The sequence below is a fragment of the Ailuropoda melanoleuca genome, chromosome 4 (assembly GCF_002007445.2).
Source record: "Ailuropoda melanoleuca isolate Jingjing chromosome 4, ASM200744v2, whole genome shotgun sequence".
NCBI classification, from domain to species: Eukaryota; Metazoa; Chordata; class Mammalia; order Carnivora; family Ursidae; genus Ailuropoda; species Ailuropoda melanoleuca.
This window is the reverse complement of record NC_048221.1, coordinates 92686048-92701675: the sequence shown is the minus strand read 5'-3', so window position 1 is coordinate 92701675 and position 15628 is coordinate 92686048. Positions and strand designations below refer to the sequence as shown.

Genomic DNA, 15628 nt, shown 5'->3' with positions numbered 1-15628 from the left:
TACATAAAACTGAATGAAAGATTTTTAGATACCAAACTATTAACAGAGGTTATCCATAATACTTTTTACAATAAGTAAGTTACACTTGTGTAGCAAAGTTTTTAAATCTTTTTTCAAAGTTTCATTTAAAAAATTACATTTATGTGACCCCACTGATGATCTAAAAAAAAAAAAAAAGCAACCAGATTGCTTTATGTGAAAACTTTCTACGCATAAACTACATTCTAATTTTCTAATTCACAAGTAAACATCCTGTTTTTCAACTCTTTCAAAAAAAGGTTAAGTAAGCTGCAGCACTGACTTACACACACACATCCACAGTCAACATTCAAGTACTAGAGACTTGAAAGACTTTGTTCCTAGTAAGGAACAAATGTACACTATTGATAAACTTCAGTTTACAGTTAAGGAGAACTCCTCGCGTAAGCAATCACTCCCTTTACACTGGAGGACGACAGTAGGGGTGCCCCTTAAGGTAACCGGATGCAAAACAACTCATTCTCCAGCCACCCACTCAGAGAGGACAAAGGTGTATTACGGAAGGCCAGCCAGCCGTTCCAGTCTAAGGTTTAATGAGGCACAAGCTCTGGCTTGGCGTTTGCCAGTCTCGTCTTGGAGTTGTAATGCCACTCGGGCAGCGTCTGTGGTTTATAATCCAGAACGCCAGCCGTCTCCCAAGGCGCTCCCCACCCGCTCTGCATCCGGCTGGCTCCACGTTTCCCGGTCAAGGGCACGTCGGCTCCTCACCCGCTGGGGAGCACCGTACCCCGAAGTGCACCCGGCCCCCGGCATGTCCCCAGGCGCAGCCCTGGAATCGCCCAACAGGTGCGGGCGCGTCCCGGCACGTACCTGCGCGGGGTGTTGAGGAGCCGCTGTTGCTCGTCCCCTTCCTCCTCATCCTCGTCTGTCTCGGAGTCGGGGTGACAGTAACAGAAGGCCCCACTGCTCCGCTTGCGCTTGCGGTTGCCCGGGCAGTAACAGAAGCCGTGGCCGGCCGCATCGCCGCCAGTCTCCGGCCTGCGAGTCGAGCCCCCCGCCCCAGAACCCGGCTCCTGGTGGGCTCGGGCTCGCCCTGGGTGGCGCAGCACTCGACTGCTCAGCGAGCCCATGGACCACGGCTCCCCGGGACTTCAGGGAGCGCACCTCAGGGAGCCCAACGGAGACCGTCTCCCGCCATGGCCCGGCCGCTGCCGGCCTCCACCCGGCCCGGCTGCTTACACCGCCACCTTCTCACGCGCAGCCCCAACCGTTGCAGCGGACGCTACCGCTTCCATCCTCCGCCCCGCCCGCAGCGTCTAGCCGCGCGGCGCGCCGGGACCGCAGGACCTCGCCCCCTCGCTTTCGCAACAAAGCGCGGACCGGAGGGCGCGTGCGCGCGGCGAGCCTCCGGAAGAGGCGGGGAAAGACGAGTGTGCGTGGTGGGTGGAGCCTGCACTGAAAGGGACGCGGGCTGGAACTGCAATAGCTTAGGCGCTTAGGTGATTGCTGGCCTGCGGTTGGCCTGGGTCTCACACTACCGTGAGCTTTGGGGCCAACCTAGATTTTAGCGTTACTCTACACACCTCATTGTATTGGCTCGATCGGGAGTTCCGCTTCATTGATTCTTTTGGCAAAAGTTCCTTGAGTTCCGGATACCTAGTAGGCTCTGTGCCAGGCAAGGGGCTAAAAGGACGGCGCAGTTTGGGTTCTTCCTTAGCAGAGCTCACCACTTGCTGGGATCACGCCTTGCGGAGATTTGGCATAGCTTCCTCGGGGAGGAGGCGGACCTACAATGTGGAGTTTGCTAGGCCTTTGTGTTTCTTAAACATCAGCCTTCTGCTGCTCTAGACGGGTTGTGGCAAATGTTCCCTGCACTCCTTAGCTTCCCTCCTAGCGGCAATGGAACGTCTGGATAGGGTCTGGTACCGGGACTGGCAGGGCTTACAAGGGCCTTCTGGAGGCCCAAGCAAAATTTACAGCTGTCTGCCTGAAGTGTACAGCAGTTGCTATGGACTCCGGGCAGCCGGCTTTCACTCCCTGACTCCCTTCGGCTACTTTGTAAATAAAGTATTTACAATGAATTACTCAAGAGTAATACGATAAACACCTATGGACCCACCACAAGTATGATAATTTAAAATTAAAATTCTCTGATTCATTCTTTTAAATAGAATATAGAACGAGTTCCCCCTCCATCTCAGTCTCTCTCTCCCTCCATTGTAACCACTATGCTGAGAATAGCGTGTATCATTTTTCCCATACATGTTCTTATACCCATAAGCAATACATGCTCTTGAGAACATTTAGGCATATAATTAAATGGAATCATAGTGTACCTATCATTCTGCACCTTTCTCCTTTCTCAAAATGATACTTTTAAGACTTATCTAGTTGACAAATCTCCAGTTAATTTTTACTGCTGATTGTGTCACTAACCCACAATTTGTTTACCTTTGAGGGAGTAAGGTTGTTTCTACTTTAATGTTCTTATAGAGTATCAATGAACACCATGTGCGAAGATTCACCAAATAGACTCCTAGAAGTGGATTTCCTAGGAGCTTTACAACTTTATTATAAACTATTGCCAAATTGTTCTCTGAAAAGAGTGCACCAATTTATACTCCCATCAGCACTATGTGTAGTTGGGGCCCCAGTGGACTGGCATCTGACTCATCCCTGAGAAATTTGAATGGGGAGAGGCTGACTGAGGCAGCCTGGTGGGGGATGGGGAGGAGAGGGACAGCGAAATGGCAGCAAGGGCATCAGTCTTCATGCCCAGAATTTGTCAGCACAAAAGATGTGCAAGTGTTTCCCACGGAACAAGTGTGGGCCACCAGAAGACAGCCAGCATGGGATCATCTTAGATTCTGTCCTAGAGGCCTGGGTGGAAGGACAAACTGACTTCAGCAAAGAGCACCTGAGGGTCATCAAGTTTCCTAGGGGCTGGAAAAGGAGAATACATTTGCCTTGCCAAAGGAACAGAAGATGAGTGGTTCCCTGGTGATGGGATTGATAAAGGAACCCAGGAGAATGCCCCTAAGAATCAGTGTTAAGTAACTGTCAATGGTACACAGTGCTGATCCTCTACCACCACAGCAAGAGCAGTCAGGTAAGAACGTCCCTGCTTCCCTTTACTCTCCCTCCTGCTACAACCCCGGCTGAGTGTGGGCTGGGGTGGAGGGCTGGGTGTGTGGAAGAAACTGAGGTGGAGAAAGAAGAGAAGTCCACCATATTCTTTATTCCTGCTGGCAACAGGCCAGAGCTAAACAAGGGAAGAAGCTTCAACTGTAAATCAAGTTTGGAATTTTGACTAGACATATTAATTACTACAATGACCTTAAGGGATGCAAAGTAGGACTTTTTAAAACCTAAGAGTGACCAGAAAAGTCCCAGCTGTATCCTCTATCTGAATTTCCATCTAAAGCCAGGAGAAGAGATAGGCCCATGAATAAATGTAGATGAACAGTGGGAGAGAAAAACAAAGTTGCCTCATAATTATATTCCAGAGTCATGCTTGTTCTTGACAATAAAAAAACATTCCTCCAAGGTGGCCTTATCCTGCTTTCAGTCAACAAATACAATTTGTATTAAAATTTTGGCTAAGTTAACTATATAATTTAAAGATAAAATACCAAAAATTTATAATGCTTCCAAAGCCAAATAAAGTTGGAGATTCCATACTTTTCTAGGTAGGTATCACAGCAGCAGTACTGTTTCCTATAATTAATGGGAATGACTAAGTATTCATACAAATAGCCTTCACCAATAACTCAAGCATTTATAATAGGCAAGTAAAAACAAGTTAAAAAAAAAACCTTTATATTTCATCCATCAAAATACAACAGATATTATAGAATGAACAAAGAAGGCAATTATTCTTACTACAAATGTTCTACTTGGTAGAACAGAGAACATCACTCATTTCTGGAGAATAAATTAATACGTTATTTTATACCATTAAGTAGTGTTTGGTATATGTGAACATTAGTTTTATAGCAATAAGTGTACATAAGACTAAAATATTATTTTTTCTTAATGTTGTAGTTTCTAAGAGAAACTAAATGACACACGTTTTTTTAAAGACCGTGGAAAAGTCCATTAGAGAAAGAATATACCTCATTTTAAAGACACCATGTTTTATTAAAATTATTTTTCCATGTTGTATACAAACTGAACTTTTGAATAAAATCAAGTACAACTTCAGAGTCATTCTAGAGTTGAAAGGCACAATGCAAATGTAAATTACTACAAATCAACAAAATTGAAAAATATTTTAAAAATTATTTTTAGCACAAAAAAATTCCTTTAAGTAAAAGTAAATTCAGAACGGTACACCATCACCAAAATAATTACCTAGTTGGACACTTAATTTTCTTCCATTCATCTTCCAGCTAGATTAAGATATTAACCATAATATTGTGGAATGTTCAGCATTTATGTTTGTTACCCACACATATATGATCTGTATAACCACACTAAGAATTTAATTTGTTCAGGTAAGTGGCTGATTTTGGTATACTTCAACCTGGAGAGAGTAAATAATCTTAATATAAGATGTGAGGAAGAAAGTCTCCCATGCAAACTTTTGTAGAGATCAACTAAGAGTATAGACAAAATCTAAACAAAGCAGATTATTGGATATCTTCAAAGTTTGACCAGGTGAAATAGCAAATATTCTTATGAACTAGATGCTCACAATTTCAAATCAAGAAATTGCTAGCCACTTTGAAAACAGAATTAGGGAAGCAGAGTGATTTTAGGACAGTCTTTCAGTCCTTTCACTTTAATAGTTTTTCACCAAAACCATGAAATAAATTTAATATATTCCAATTTCTGTGAAACACAAAGAAGAGATCTGTTAAAAACATGGAGTACATTTTTATTTCTAATCTTAAATCTCCTTGTAGGTTTTATAAGCTTAGAAATGCAAGTACAGCTTTAAAGCACCATAGCGAGTAATTATAGATGAGTAATAATGCAGTCAGTCTATACCCTGGGAAGCACCTGTAGGTGTTTTAATTGGAAATAAGCATTCTGAGATAATGCTAATAGCAGTGTAGAAAAATGAACTTAAAAAAAATTCAAAGTGTTGGAAATCCTCCTATCCTTCTTGGATTTTATTTTAATCATCTCCTCCACAGAGGATGAGCAGTACCTTCCTGTAGTCTCCAGATGTGTCTCCCTGGGGGGCAAGCAAAGCAAAGGTACAGTCAGATGAATAGGTTTTGACATGGAATACACAGCTCAGAGTCATCTGTGTTAACTTTTTCAATCTTGTCTGGCTTTTTCTCAGAGAGGTATTTTTAAAAAATAACATCTGCTATTTTTTTATTGCAAAAATAATACATGTTCAATGTAGAGAATAAAGACCTAAAGGAAAGGGCACCTGTGTGGCTCAGTCATTAAGCGTCTGCTTTCGGCTCAGGTCATGATCTCAGGGTCCTCGGATTGAGCCCCGAGTTGGGGGGAGCCTGCTTCTCCCCCTCCCTCTGCCTGCTGCTCTCCCTTACTTGTGCTCACTCTCTTGTCAAATAAATAAATAAAATCTTAAAAAAAAAACACCCTAAAAGAAGAACATAAAAGTCCTAATTCCACCATCCAGAGATTACTATTCTTAACATTTTGGTGTGCGCATATCCTTCCAGATTTCTTTCTATGTGTATAGATTCCTGTGTGGGCTACAGTGTTCTGTATTCTGCTTTTTTTACGTAATGTGGATTACTTCCCTATTTATTTAATATTCTTCTACAACATCATTCTTTAATGGTTAAAAGGAATTCCATCGTATATAGGTAAAATAATTTATTTGATCACCCTCCCCCGTTGTTACATATTTGTTGTTTCCAGTTTTTCACTATTATAAACACTGCTGCAATAAGCAATTATAGTTAAATTTTTGTGCATTTCTTGATGATTTCATAGGGATAAATTTTCATAAAATGGGAATTATCAGATTAGTGATCACGTATTTTCTTAAGTCTTTCAATACGTGTTGCAAAATAGCCTTCCAGAAAGGTGCTATAATTACTACATATAATTGTTTATGTTCTAACAGATCAGTTTTTGTTTGTGCGTCATAGGCATGAGAAAAGAGGAATCTCGGGGCGCCTGGGTGGCTGGGATAGTTAAGTGTCCAACTCGATTTCCGCTCAGGTCATGATCTCACAGTTGTGAGACAAAGCCCAGCATTGGGCTCCATGCACAGCAGGAGTCAGCTTGAGATTCTCTCTCTCCCTCTCCCTCTGTCCCTCCCTCCTGCACTGTCTCTCTAAAATAAGTAAATATATCTTAAAAAAAAAAAAAAAAGGAAGATGTGGTGCCTGGGTGGCTCAGTCAGTTAAGCATCTGCCTTCAGCTCAGGTCACGATCCCAGGGTCCTGGGATGGACCCCACATCGGGCTGCCTGCTCAGCGGGGAGCCTGCTTCTCCCTCTCTCTCTGCCCCTCCCCTGCTTGTGCTCTCTCTCTGTCAAATAAATAAAATCTTAAAAAAATAATAAATAATAAATAAATAAATGGAAGCGCAAATCTCTGTCTATAGGATTCAAAATTTAATATATAGTTATTAAAATAAATCGTAATATACCCTTCTTTATGCTTTGCCTCATCAATCTTCCAAAGAATAAGAATGTGTTTGTTAAACTCTATCTGGCATACTATTGCCATCAATGCCTTCTTTTGGAGCTTCAGATTTCTTATTTATAGATTTGAATGCAATACTTATTTGGCACCTAACATTTCATGACAGTTTAATCTTTGTTGTGAATAGCTGCCTTTCTTAATATAAAGTGATCCATTTTTTCCTATTTAATGCTTTTTCTCCTTAAATTCTTCTTTTTCCTGATAGTGTAATCCCTGCTTTCTTTTTTATATTGTCAAATGTAAGCTGCCTTTATTTTAAGCTGCTTACATGTCACTGTGGTTTAGTTGTTCCTTATAAACAGCACAGACTAGAATTTTACATTTTTATATAACCTGAGGGCTTATTTATAACTTACATTTTTGTCTTACTTCTGTCTTTTTTTCTTTTTTAAAGATTTTATTTATTTATTTGTCAGAGCGCACACAGCAGGGGGAGCAGCATACAGAGGGAGAAGCAGTCTCCCAGCTGAGCAGGGAACCTGATGCAGGACTCGATCCCAGGACCCTGGGATCATGACGTGAGCCGAAGGCAGATGCTTAACCAACTGAGCCACCCATGTATCCCTTCTTTTTTTTTTTTTTTTTTTTAANAAGATTTTATTTGTCAGAGAGAGAGAGTGACAAGCAGGGGGAGCAGCAGGCAGAGGGAGAAGCAGGGTCTCCACTGAGCAGAAGCCCGACTCGGAACTCGATCCCAGGATCCTGGGATCATGACTTGAGCTGAAGGCAGACACTTAACCCAGAGCTATCCAGGCATCCCTGTCATTTTTTCTATTATTGACATATTTTATATATCTGTTCTGGTCCTTCTGACAACTGTTATTAAATAGGAAATGTATTCTTTATTTTTAATCTTTTCCAGTGTTGTGTGTGTACACATACATATTTACGTATTTATATATATATGCAAACATATAATGTAAGTATATTTATAGTGATGTTGCCTGAGCCAGTCAATATTTTTGTACCCCATCATTTTAGTGCCTGTATAGTATTACATCGTATAAATTTTCCATAATTTATTTGAGTCATCCCCTATTGGTTAACAAAAATAATAATATATAGTGAATTATGTACCATAAGTACATACCATATAATTTATACAAATATAAATAACATAATATAAATATAAATAAAACTATGATAAAATATAATAATTAGTCGACTTTTTCACCTTTCGTGAAACGATTTTATTCAAATTCTTTCATAAATCTCTTATTATGGTAGAATATATCTATAACAAAATTTGCCATTTTAACCATTTAAAGTGTATAATTCAGTGCCACATTCACATTGTTGTGTAACTATTTCCAAAACGTTTTCATCTCCCCAACTGTGTAACCACTAACCAATAACCCACCACTTCCTTTCTCCCCCAGCCCCTGGTAACCTCTAATCTACTTTCTGTCTCTATGAATTTACCTATTCTAAATATTTTGTGTAAGTATATAAAATCATACTATGTATTTGGACATAATATTTGTCCTTTTGTGTCTGGTTTAGTCCACTTAGCATGTTCCAAAGGTACATCCATGTATCAGAAATTTCTTTCTGATGGAGATATATATATATATATCTCCCTCATTGTGTTAATCCATTCAGCTGTTGCTGGATGCTTAGGTTGTTTCCACCTTTTGCTATTATGAATAATGTTTACATTATTAATGTGTACATGTATCTGTTAGAGTCCCCGTTTTCATTTCTTTTGAGTATATACCTGGGAGTGGAATTGCTGGGTCATTTGGTAATTTTATGTCTAACTATTTTTTTTTTATGTTTAACTCTTTGAGGAAGTGGCAGACTGTTTTTCACAGTGTCTGTACCATTTTACATCCACACCAGCAATGCACTAAGGTTTCAATTTCATTTTCATTTCATTCATCCTCCCCAACATTTGTTATTTTCTGTTTTTGTTTTTTAAAATTATAGTCATCCTAGTAGGTATGAAGTGGTATTTCATTGTGGTTTTGATTTGCATTTCCCTAATGATTAATGATGTTGAGCAACTTTTCATGTGCTTATTGGCCATCTGTTTATCTTCCTTGGAGAAATGTCTATTCGAATCCTTTATCATTTTTAAATTGGGCTGTTTGTCTTTTTGTTGAGTTGCAGGAACATTTTATATATTCTGGATAGTAAACCCTTACTAAATATGACTTGCAAATGTTTTCTCCCGTTCTGTGGATTAGAGCACTTTTATTTTGTTATTTTCTCTGAAGAAATTCCTAAACCTGTAATAGCTAAGTAAGTGGTATGGTCTATTTTTTAAACATTTATTACTGGGGCGCCTGGGAGGCTCAGTTAGTTAAGGGTCTGACTCTTGATTTCAGCTCAGGTCATGATCTCGGGGTCCTGAGATTGCATCAGGGTCCGAGCTCAGCAGGGAGTCTGCTTCTCTCTCTCTCTCTCCCCTTCTGCCCCTCCCCCTACTTGTGCACTTGTGCTCTCTCTCAAATAAATAAATCTTAAAAACAACAACAACAACAACGACAAACATTTATTGCCAAGTTGCCTCCCAGAAAGGTTAGACCAGTTCACAGTCCTTCCATAAGAGATGGTGAATTTTCTCCAAGCCCTTCTCAATGTTGGTTATGATCTCTCTAAACTTTGTTAAGGTATGAGGTGAAAGATGGTGATTTGTTTTTACTTGCAATTCATTGTATATTACTGGTATTAAACATTCTATACATTTATTGTCTGTTAGTGTTTCATCTTTCATGAAGTAAGTGCATGTTTTCTTTTTGGATTTTTCTCCTTTTTCTTAGTGATTTGTAGAAGCTCTTCATATAGGGATATTAACTCTATGTTATATAGTAGAAATATATTTTCCCCTTATGGTCATCTTTGAATCTTAAAAGTATTTTACTTACAGCTAGCTGTATTTCAGCTCTGCAAAATAAAGGTACCTCATAGGCCACCCAGAAATGGAAACAAGTTCCTAAATGCCTGTATACATAGTAACAAACTCGGCAGCTCAAATCACCTCATAATTATACTCTGCAAGCTATGTGTTGGGTTCAGAATATTTAATTCACAGATCAAATCCTGATTTGAAGTTTATTGTGCAGGCAGCACCAGTTTCTAGGGAAGTGGGTCTTGGCTTCATAGTCATGAGACCCTTCCAGCTTCCTCAGGAAGCAAAATCCCAGTAATGAAGGGTTTTGAGGGATGTGAGTCATTTCTCTTCACCCCTGTGCCAAGTTAGGACTCCTGGAAGTGTGCTGTCAGGTAAAGAAAGGCAGTAATGCAGGGTAACTAATATGCTTTCGCGTGTTTTCAGCAGACCTCAGCTGGCCCGGGACAGGGTTCTGGATGACCGACTGAGTTGTGTACCTTTCACTGTAAGCAGGTAGACAAGGAAACTGCATTGTTAGAAGTATTCATTAAAATATATTCTTTCTCTGTCTGGGGTCAACATGAAATAATTACTATATTTAGGAGCCAAACATTTCCAGCTTTAAACCTGGCAGAGATTTAAACATCTGTGTGAAAGGAGAGAAACTGGAAATACCTGCATTAGAGTACCATCTTTAAAGGGGATGCTATCTGCCAGGGAGCAGTTAAGAAGTGTCTGAATGCCCAGATTAGAACCCTTTTCTTTCCTCAGAGCTTTCCCCTGGGCCAAAGCCGGGCTCTTGTGACCTACCTTGATGAAGGAGTACAGAGACTTCCCATAGAGTCTCTTGAAGTTTTGCCGGATATCCATCATATCAATCTCTGCTCGAGAAACCATAACTCTGATGAGGGTGTCATCATCGGTGCCCAAGCCCTAAGGAAGACAAGAAGATCCGTGCTGGTTTTCAGACAGCGCTCTTCTTTAGCTTATCACGGCAAAGCTCTGCATGGCTCCCCTGATGATGGCCTTTGCACCACAACCTTAGAAAGCCTGTGGAATACTGCTCCTCACCACTGCGTTCAAGGCTTTCCAACGTTCTGTGCTCTGACCAGAGACGACCGCTCCCTGCCACTGGAGACATACTCTGCATTCTCGGCCTGCTGCCTCGCCTGCAGTGATTCCTCCCCCGAACGTCCTCCTTCCCTCCCCAGCCTTCCCAGCCTTCCTACCATATGAAATCCCCCCCCATGTAAAACTTCCCTGAAGGTCCTGCTCACAGATACCAACTTCTTTATAGAGTCTTTTCTGATCCTCACCCCCTCAACAAATATTGAAAAAAAAAATACTCTTCTTTCTGTGTTCCTATATATTTGGGTCCTCAACTACTGTCTTACATTCTATTTTGTTCTTATTGGTGTTCTGCCCATACCTGCCTTCCCCTTCCTACCTTTTGATCTCTCCCGCACCTCCCATGGTTCCCAGCAAGGGTGTCTGCGCACAGAGTATAATGCGTGATTAGGAGCTTGGGTTCTAAAGCCAGACTGCCAGTGTTTGCATCCCTGCTCCGTTACATCCTCACTGAGGACCTTGGGCAAACTGCATACCTCCCTAAGTCTCAGTTTTCTCATCTGTAAAATGGGGGTTAATAACAGTACCTGCCCCATACAGCTGTTGTAGGGATAAAATTAATCCGTATGTACACAGCATTAGGAACAGTGATCACATGTTAACAGGGACTCAATAAATATTACCTAGTACTACTAGCAGGCACTCAATGAAGTATTTGATGAATTGAACTGAAAATCTCAGGCTGATTTTGGTTAATTTGTGTGGGAAATAGAAATAAACATGAAGGTGGACTTAAGACATGTTGGAGTCATTCGGATGCTAAAAATGAGGCCATTTACCTTCATAGATTTATAAAGCCTTTCAGCAAAATATGCAGATTTGTTCCTCATGCACTTGACTGTTAAAGAGATAAAAAAAAAGGAAATAACAAAATTACAGATAAAATCTATGTGAAAAAAATGATACTTGTTCCCTCTGTTTCCACAAGGTATGAAATAGTATTCTCGCTCGATTGGTTTGTCGGAAAAATTTTAGCCAAACAATGTTTTATGAACATAGGCCATGGAGAAGTAATTAATAAAGTAATTAATTGGAGAAATAATAAAGACAATTAAAGCAAAAGGCAGCATACAGTTTCAAAATGATTACTATCTGTACCATATGAAACTGGTATTAGTTCTAACCATTCATAGACTTGCAAGATGCAGCTAATATGGGATTATCTTTCCAGTATACTGAAATGTAAGGGCACAGAGGATGTAAAATATATAAAACCACATAATACAATAACAATCAGATCATATATAATGCTTTTTGTTTAAAATTCTGTATCTTATTATAAGTGATTTAAACATTTTTTTAAATCCCTGAAAACAAAAAACTATCTCCACGACAACAAACTGGTAAGGAGGAACGTCTGTAAACATTTGTTTCTCCCCTCCCCACCCCCTGCCAGCTTACCTATGGCCAGCAGAACGTCCTCAAAGCTACCAGATGTTTCAGATTTAATACTCTGCTCAATATCCTTCTGTGATATCCTTTTGTATTCATCAAACACTGCGAACAGTAACAAAGTGGAATTATAAATAATAAAGAAGAGAGGAAACTAAATTTACAGAGAGAAGGAGCGTCTTTCTAGAGCTCACGCTTTATTCTTTGGCATACATCAAGAGGAAATTAGTTAGCAATGTCATTGAGAACCCGGGAGGCATGTGGCAAGTAGAATGGCTGCTAGGGGAGGATGAAGGAATATTGTGCCTCTCGGAGGATATCAGGCAAGACCTTTCCCTTATTTGGGACCCTGTTTCTCACACATAAAATGGAGATAATGTCTGGAGAGAGTTGCTTTCTTTTTCTCATCGTTCCCTTAATGAGCAGAACTTGTCTTTTTGTAATTTTGGCCTTGGCAATCACCTGTTTGTTCATCTTCCTTTGGCTCATCAAAACTAGAGCAATTCAACCCCTTCAATGCTCAATCACATTTGATAACAGATGGTTGCATCTTTTAATAGACTGTAACACAATTAATTTTTTTCACCTTTGCCAAGTATATTTGAATGTGATGAACCTATTTTCCTCTCACTGCTTCCTTCTGGAGGCTTCTTAGAGTGGATATTTGTTTTATCTTCTTAACATTGCTTTCTTTGGGGTGCTGCCCCAGGCCCCATCATGGTGATTTTCACAGGTCTGTCAATCCAGGGACACCCCTGCCCCTCAACATACACCATAAGCTCTACCAAGTGAGTGGGCAGTTCACTGGACCACAGCCAGTCTTACCCCACTGGGGATTTTTATTTTTATTTTTTTATTTTTATTTTTTTTAAAGATTTTATTTATTTATTCGACAGAGATAGAGACAGCCAGCGAGAGAGGGAACACAAGCAGGGGGAGTGGGAGAGGAAGAAGCAGGCCCACAGCAGAGGAGCCCGATGTGGGGCTCGATCCCATGATGCCGGGATCACGCCCTGAGCCGAAGGCAGACGCCCAACCGCTCTGCCACCCAGGCGCCCCCCCACTGGGGATTTTTAAATTGAGCAGATCGTGGAGATGGCCAAAAGCACTGAGTCATCTTTAACCCTAGAGAACATAAGAATCACCTGGGAAACCTAGGAAACTTCCTGGATGTCACTTCTAGGGATTCGAAGTCAGCCGGTCTGAAGTAGGGGTTCAGGAATCAGCATTTTCAATGAAGACCAGACTTTTGGAAACTCTGCCTTACAAATAAAATACGTGACTCCCTTCCACTGAGATCCCCAGATCGGCTTGATTTCTGTACTTCTAGAAATGTTCGGCTCTCCCTTCAATTCAATGAACCACCAGTATTTTCCATTTTCCCTCTTGTCCTGTTCTGTATTATTTCTTCTTCTTACTTAAGTTGGAGTCTGTGTCTATCGCTTAGAATCAAAAGATCTAATTGACACATTTTCTAAGCCTCAATTTTCTCCACTGTAAAATGGGGGAAATAATGACTGCTCCAATGGGATGTTGCAACAAACAATGCTTATAATATGCTTAGCACTGGGGGCGCCTGGATGGCTCAATTGGTTACGCTTCTGCCTTCGGCTCAGGTCATGATCTCGGGGTCCTGGGACTGAGGTCCTGGGATCTCGGGGTCCTCGGGCTCCCTGCTCAGTGGGGAACCTGCTTCTCCCTCTGCTTGTCACTCCCCCTGCTTGTGCTCTCTCTCTGTCAAATAATAATAATAAAAAATCTTTAATATGCTTAGCACTGCACCTAGAAGATAATTAAAACCTTAGTTATTTGAAACCTCACTATTATTGTTGGTTGGTAAGAAAATTATGAAGTTTATTTTTATCTATATAGTGCTTAGATTTCCTTCCAGTGGTTTACAAGCAGATATTTTATAACTTGCCAACAAATGACTTGGGCCTACAAGTGAAAATTGCTAGTTATGTGCAATTTTTGAGGACCTGCAGTTCTTGAAAAATACCGCCAGGGGGAGATATATGTAATTAGCCATCTGGCAAGGAAGGGAAAGCAAAGAAATAAGGATCTGAGTCAGAAGTTGGTACATCTGATGGTAGCCCATGACATTTATTAACAGGTGTAATCACCTATTTTTAGTCACTGTGGAATATCTGAAAATAAATGCAACTTCCAAATGTGCTGTAATTTTCAATTACTTTATGTTTTCAATTTACCAAACTCATTCTTCTCAAATTTCCCAGAGGCTTTGTAAATTGTGTGCGATTATAAGGCATGGTGGGTTTATAAAATTATGATGCAACATAAAGACCTAAAGAGCTTACATAAAAGATGAAATATCTTATTAAACCCTTGCTGCTGTTTACAAGAAGAAAATAAACCTGACGACAAATGTGCTACAAATTTTTTCCCCAAAGAAGTTAAAAGCACATTACAAAGACTAAGCATAATCAGAAGCAAATTAGAAACATTACACATAGGAAATAAAATGTGAAATTATCCACTATTTATCTTATACAACATACTCCCTAAAGAAATCACTTCTATTAGCTTTACAACTTGGATATTAAATAGCAATAAATGTCAACCAACAATTTAATTTTATTGCTCACTGATGTACTGAAGATTTTTTCTTATGTAACTAAAATTAAATGGGCTGCTTCAGAAAAATGACTGACCGTGAAGGTTGGTTTCCTACAAACAGAAATGCCAAACTCCTATGAATATGTTGTATATCTGCTAATTATTCATAATTAGTCTTTCAGGGGGGACCTGGGTGGCTCAGTCGGTTAAGTGTCTGCTTTCAACTCAGGTCATGATCCCGGGGTCCTAGGATTGAACCCCGTGTTGGGCTCCCTGCTCACTGGAGAGTCTGCTTTTCCCTCTCCTCCTCCCCCTCACTTGTCCTCTCTCTCTCTCAAATAAATAAAATCTTTAAAAAAGAAAAAAAGAAATTGGCCCTCATGCACATCATTGCACTCATACATTTCCAAGGTAAAACATCTAAGACAGTTCAGTACAATCTGTTCGTTGTACGAGTAAAGGGGGGAAATTCTCAATTCATTATGGACAATACGGTTTTCATCATCTTTCAGTTTCTTTGGAAGTGGCCTTACCATGCAACAGATGATTTCTGTTCCGGGAACAGAGAACAGTTAGAAATTTCTCCTCATCTGTCCCCCATTTCTTCTCTCCAGCCTCATACAGGTCCTGAAAGCCAAACAAAGCACAAGTTTAAACCATCACAGAGAAGGTGCCAGGAAACATGCAAATATTTCCAGAATGTCAAAGAGCTGAGCCGGCTTTGTTTTATTTTGTTGGTGATGGGTGTGGGAGGGCTGTCTGCGGTGAGTGGCAAAGACTCGAGATTTTTCCTTAGGTATAAAACTAATGGGACCTTGGGGTGTCTGGGTGGCTCATCGGTTAAGCATCCGATTCTTGATTTCAGCTCAGGTCATGATCTCAAGGTCTTGAGAGTGAGCCCCACCTCAGCTCCGTGCTGGGTGCAGAGCCTGCTTAGGATTCTCTCTCTCCCTCTGCCCCTTCCTGCCCCCTGCCCCCCAAAAAAGACTAATGGGAGAGTCGGGGCAAGCACCAGCAGCTCCCTATATATGGACTACGTGGTTATATATTTTTCTTTTTTAATATTTTATTTTTA

General features: G+C 40.6%; 2 protein-coding genes across 3 annotated transcripts in view; both read right to left on the bottom strand.

The window, feature by feature from the left end:
* Positions 1-1348, bottom strand: part of GMCL1 (germ cell-less 1, spermatogenesis associated) — a 35963-nt gene extending 34615 nt beyond the window's left edge. Inside the window, exon 1 of the mRNA XM_034657276.1 lies at positions 850-1348. Within this exon, the coding sequence (XP_034513167.1) occupies positions 850-1109 (260 nt within the window). The 5' untranslated portion in view covers positions 1110-1348. The remainder of the gene's footprint in view (positions 1-849) is intronic.
* Positions 1349-4094: 2746 nt separating this feature from the next.
* Positions 4095-15628, bottom strand: part of ANXA4 (annexin A4) — a 65454-nt gene continuing 53920 nt past the window's right edge. For both annotated transcript variants that reach the window (XM_034659279.1, XM_034659278.1), the window contains 5 exons: positions 15087-15180; positions 11986-12081; positions 11364-11422; positions 10267-10389; positions 4095-5161 (listed from right to left, as the gene is read on the bottom strand). In XM_034659279.1, coding sequence (XP_034515170.1) covers positions 5102-5161; positions 10267-10389; positions 11364-11422; positions 11986-12081; positions 15087-15180 — 432 coding nt within the window. In that variant the 3' untranslated portion in view covers positions 4095-5101. The remainder of the gene's footprint in view (positions 5162-10266; positions 10390-11363; positions 11423-11985; positions 12082-15086; positions 15181-15628) is intronic.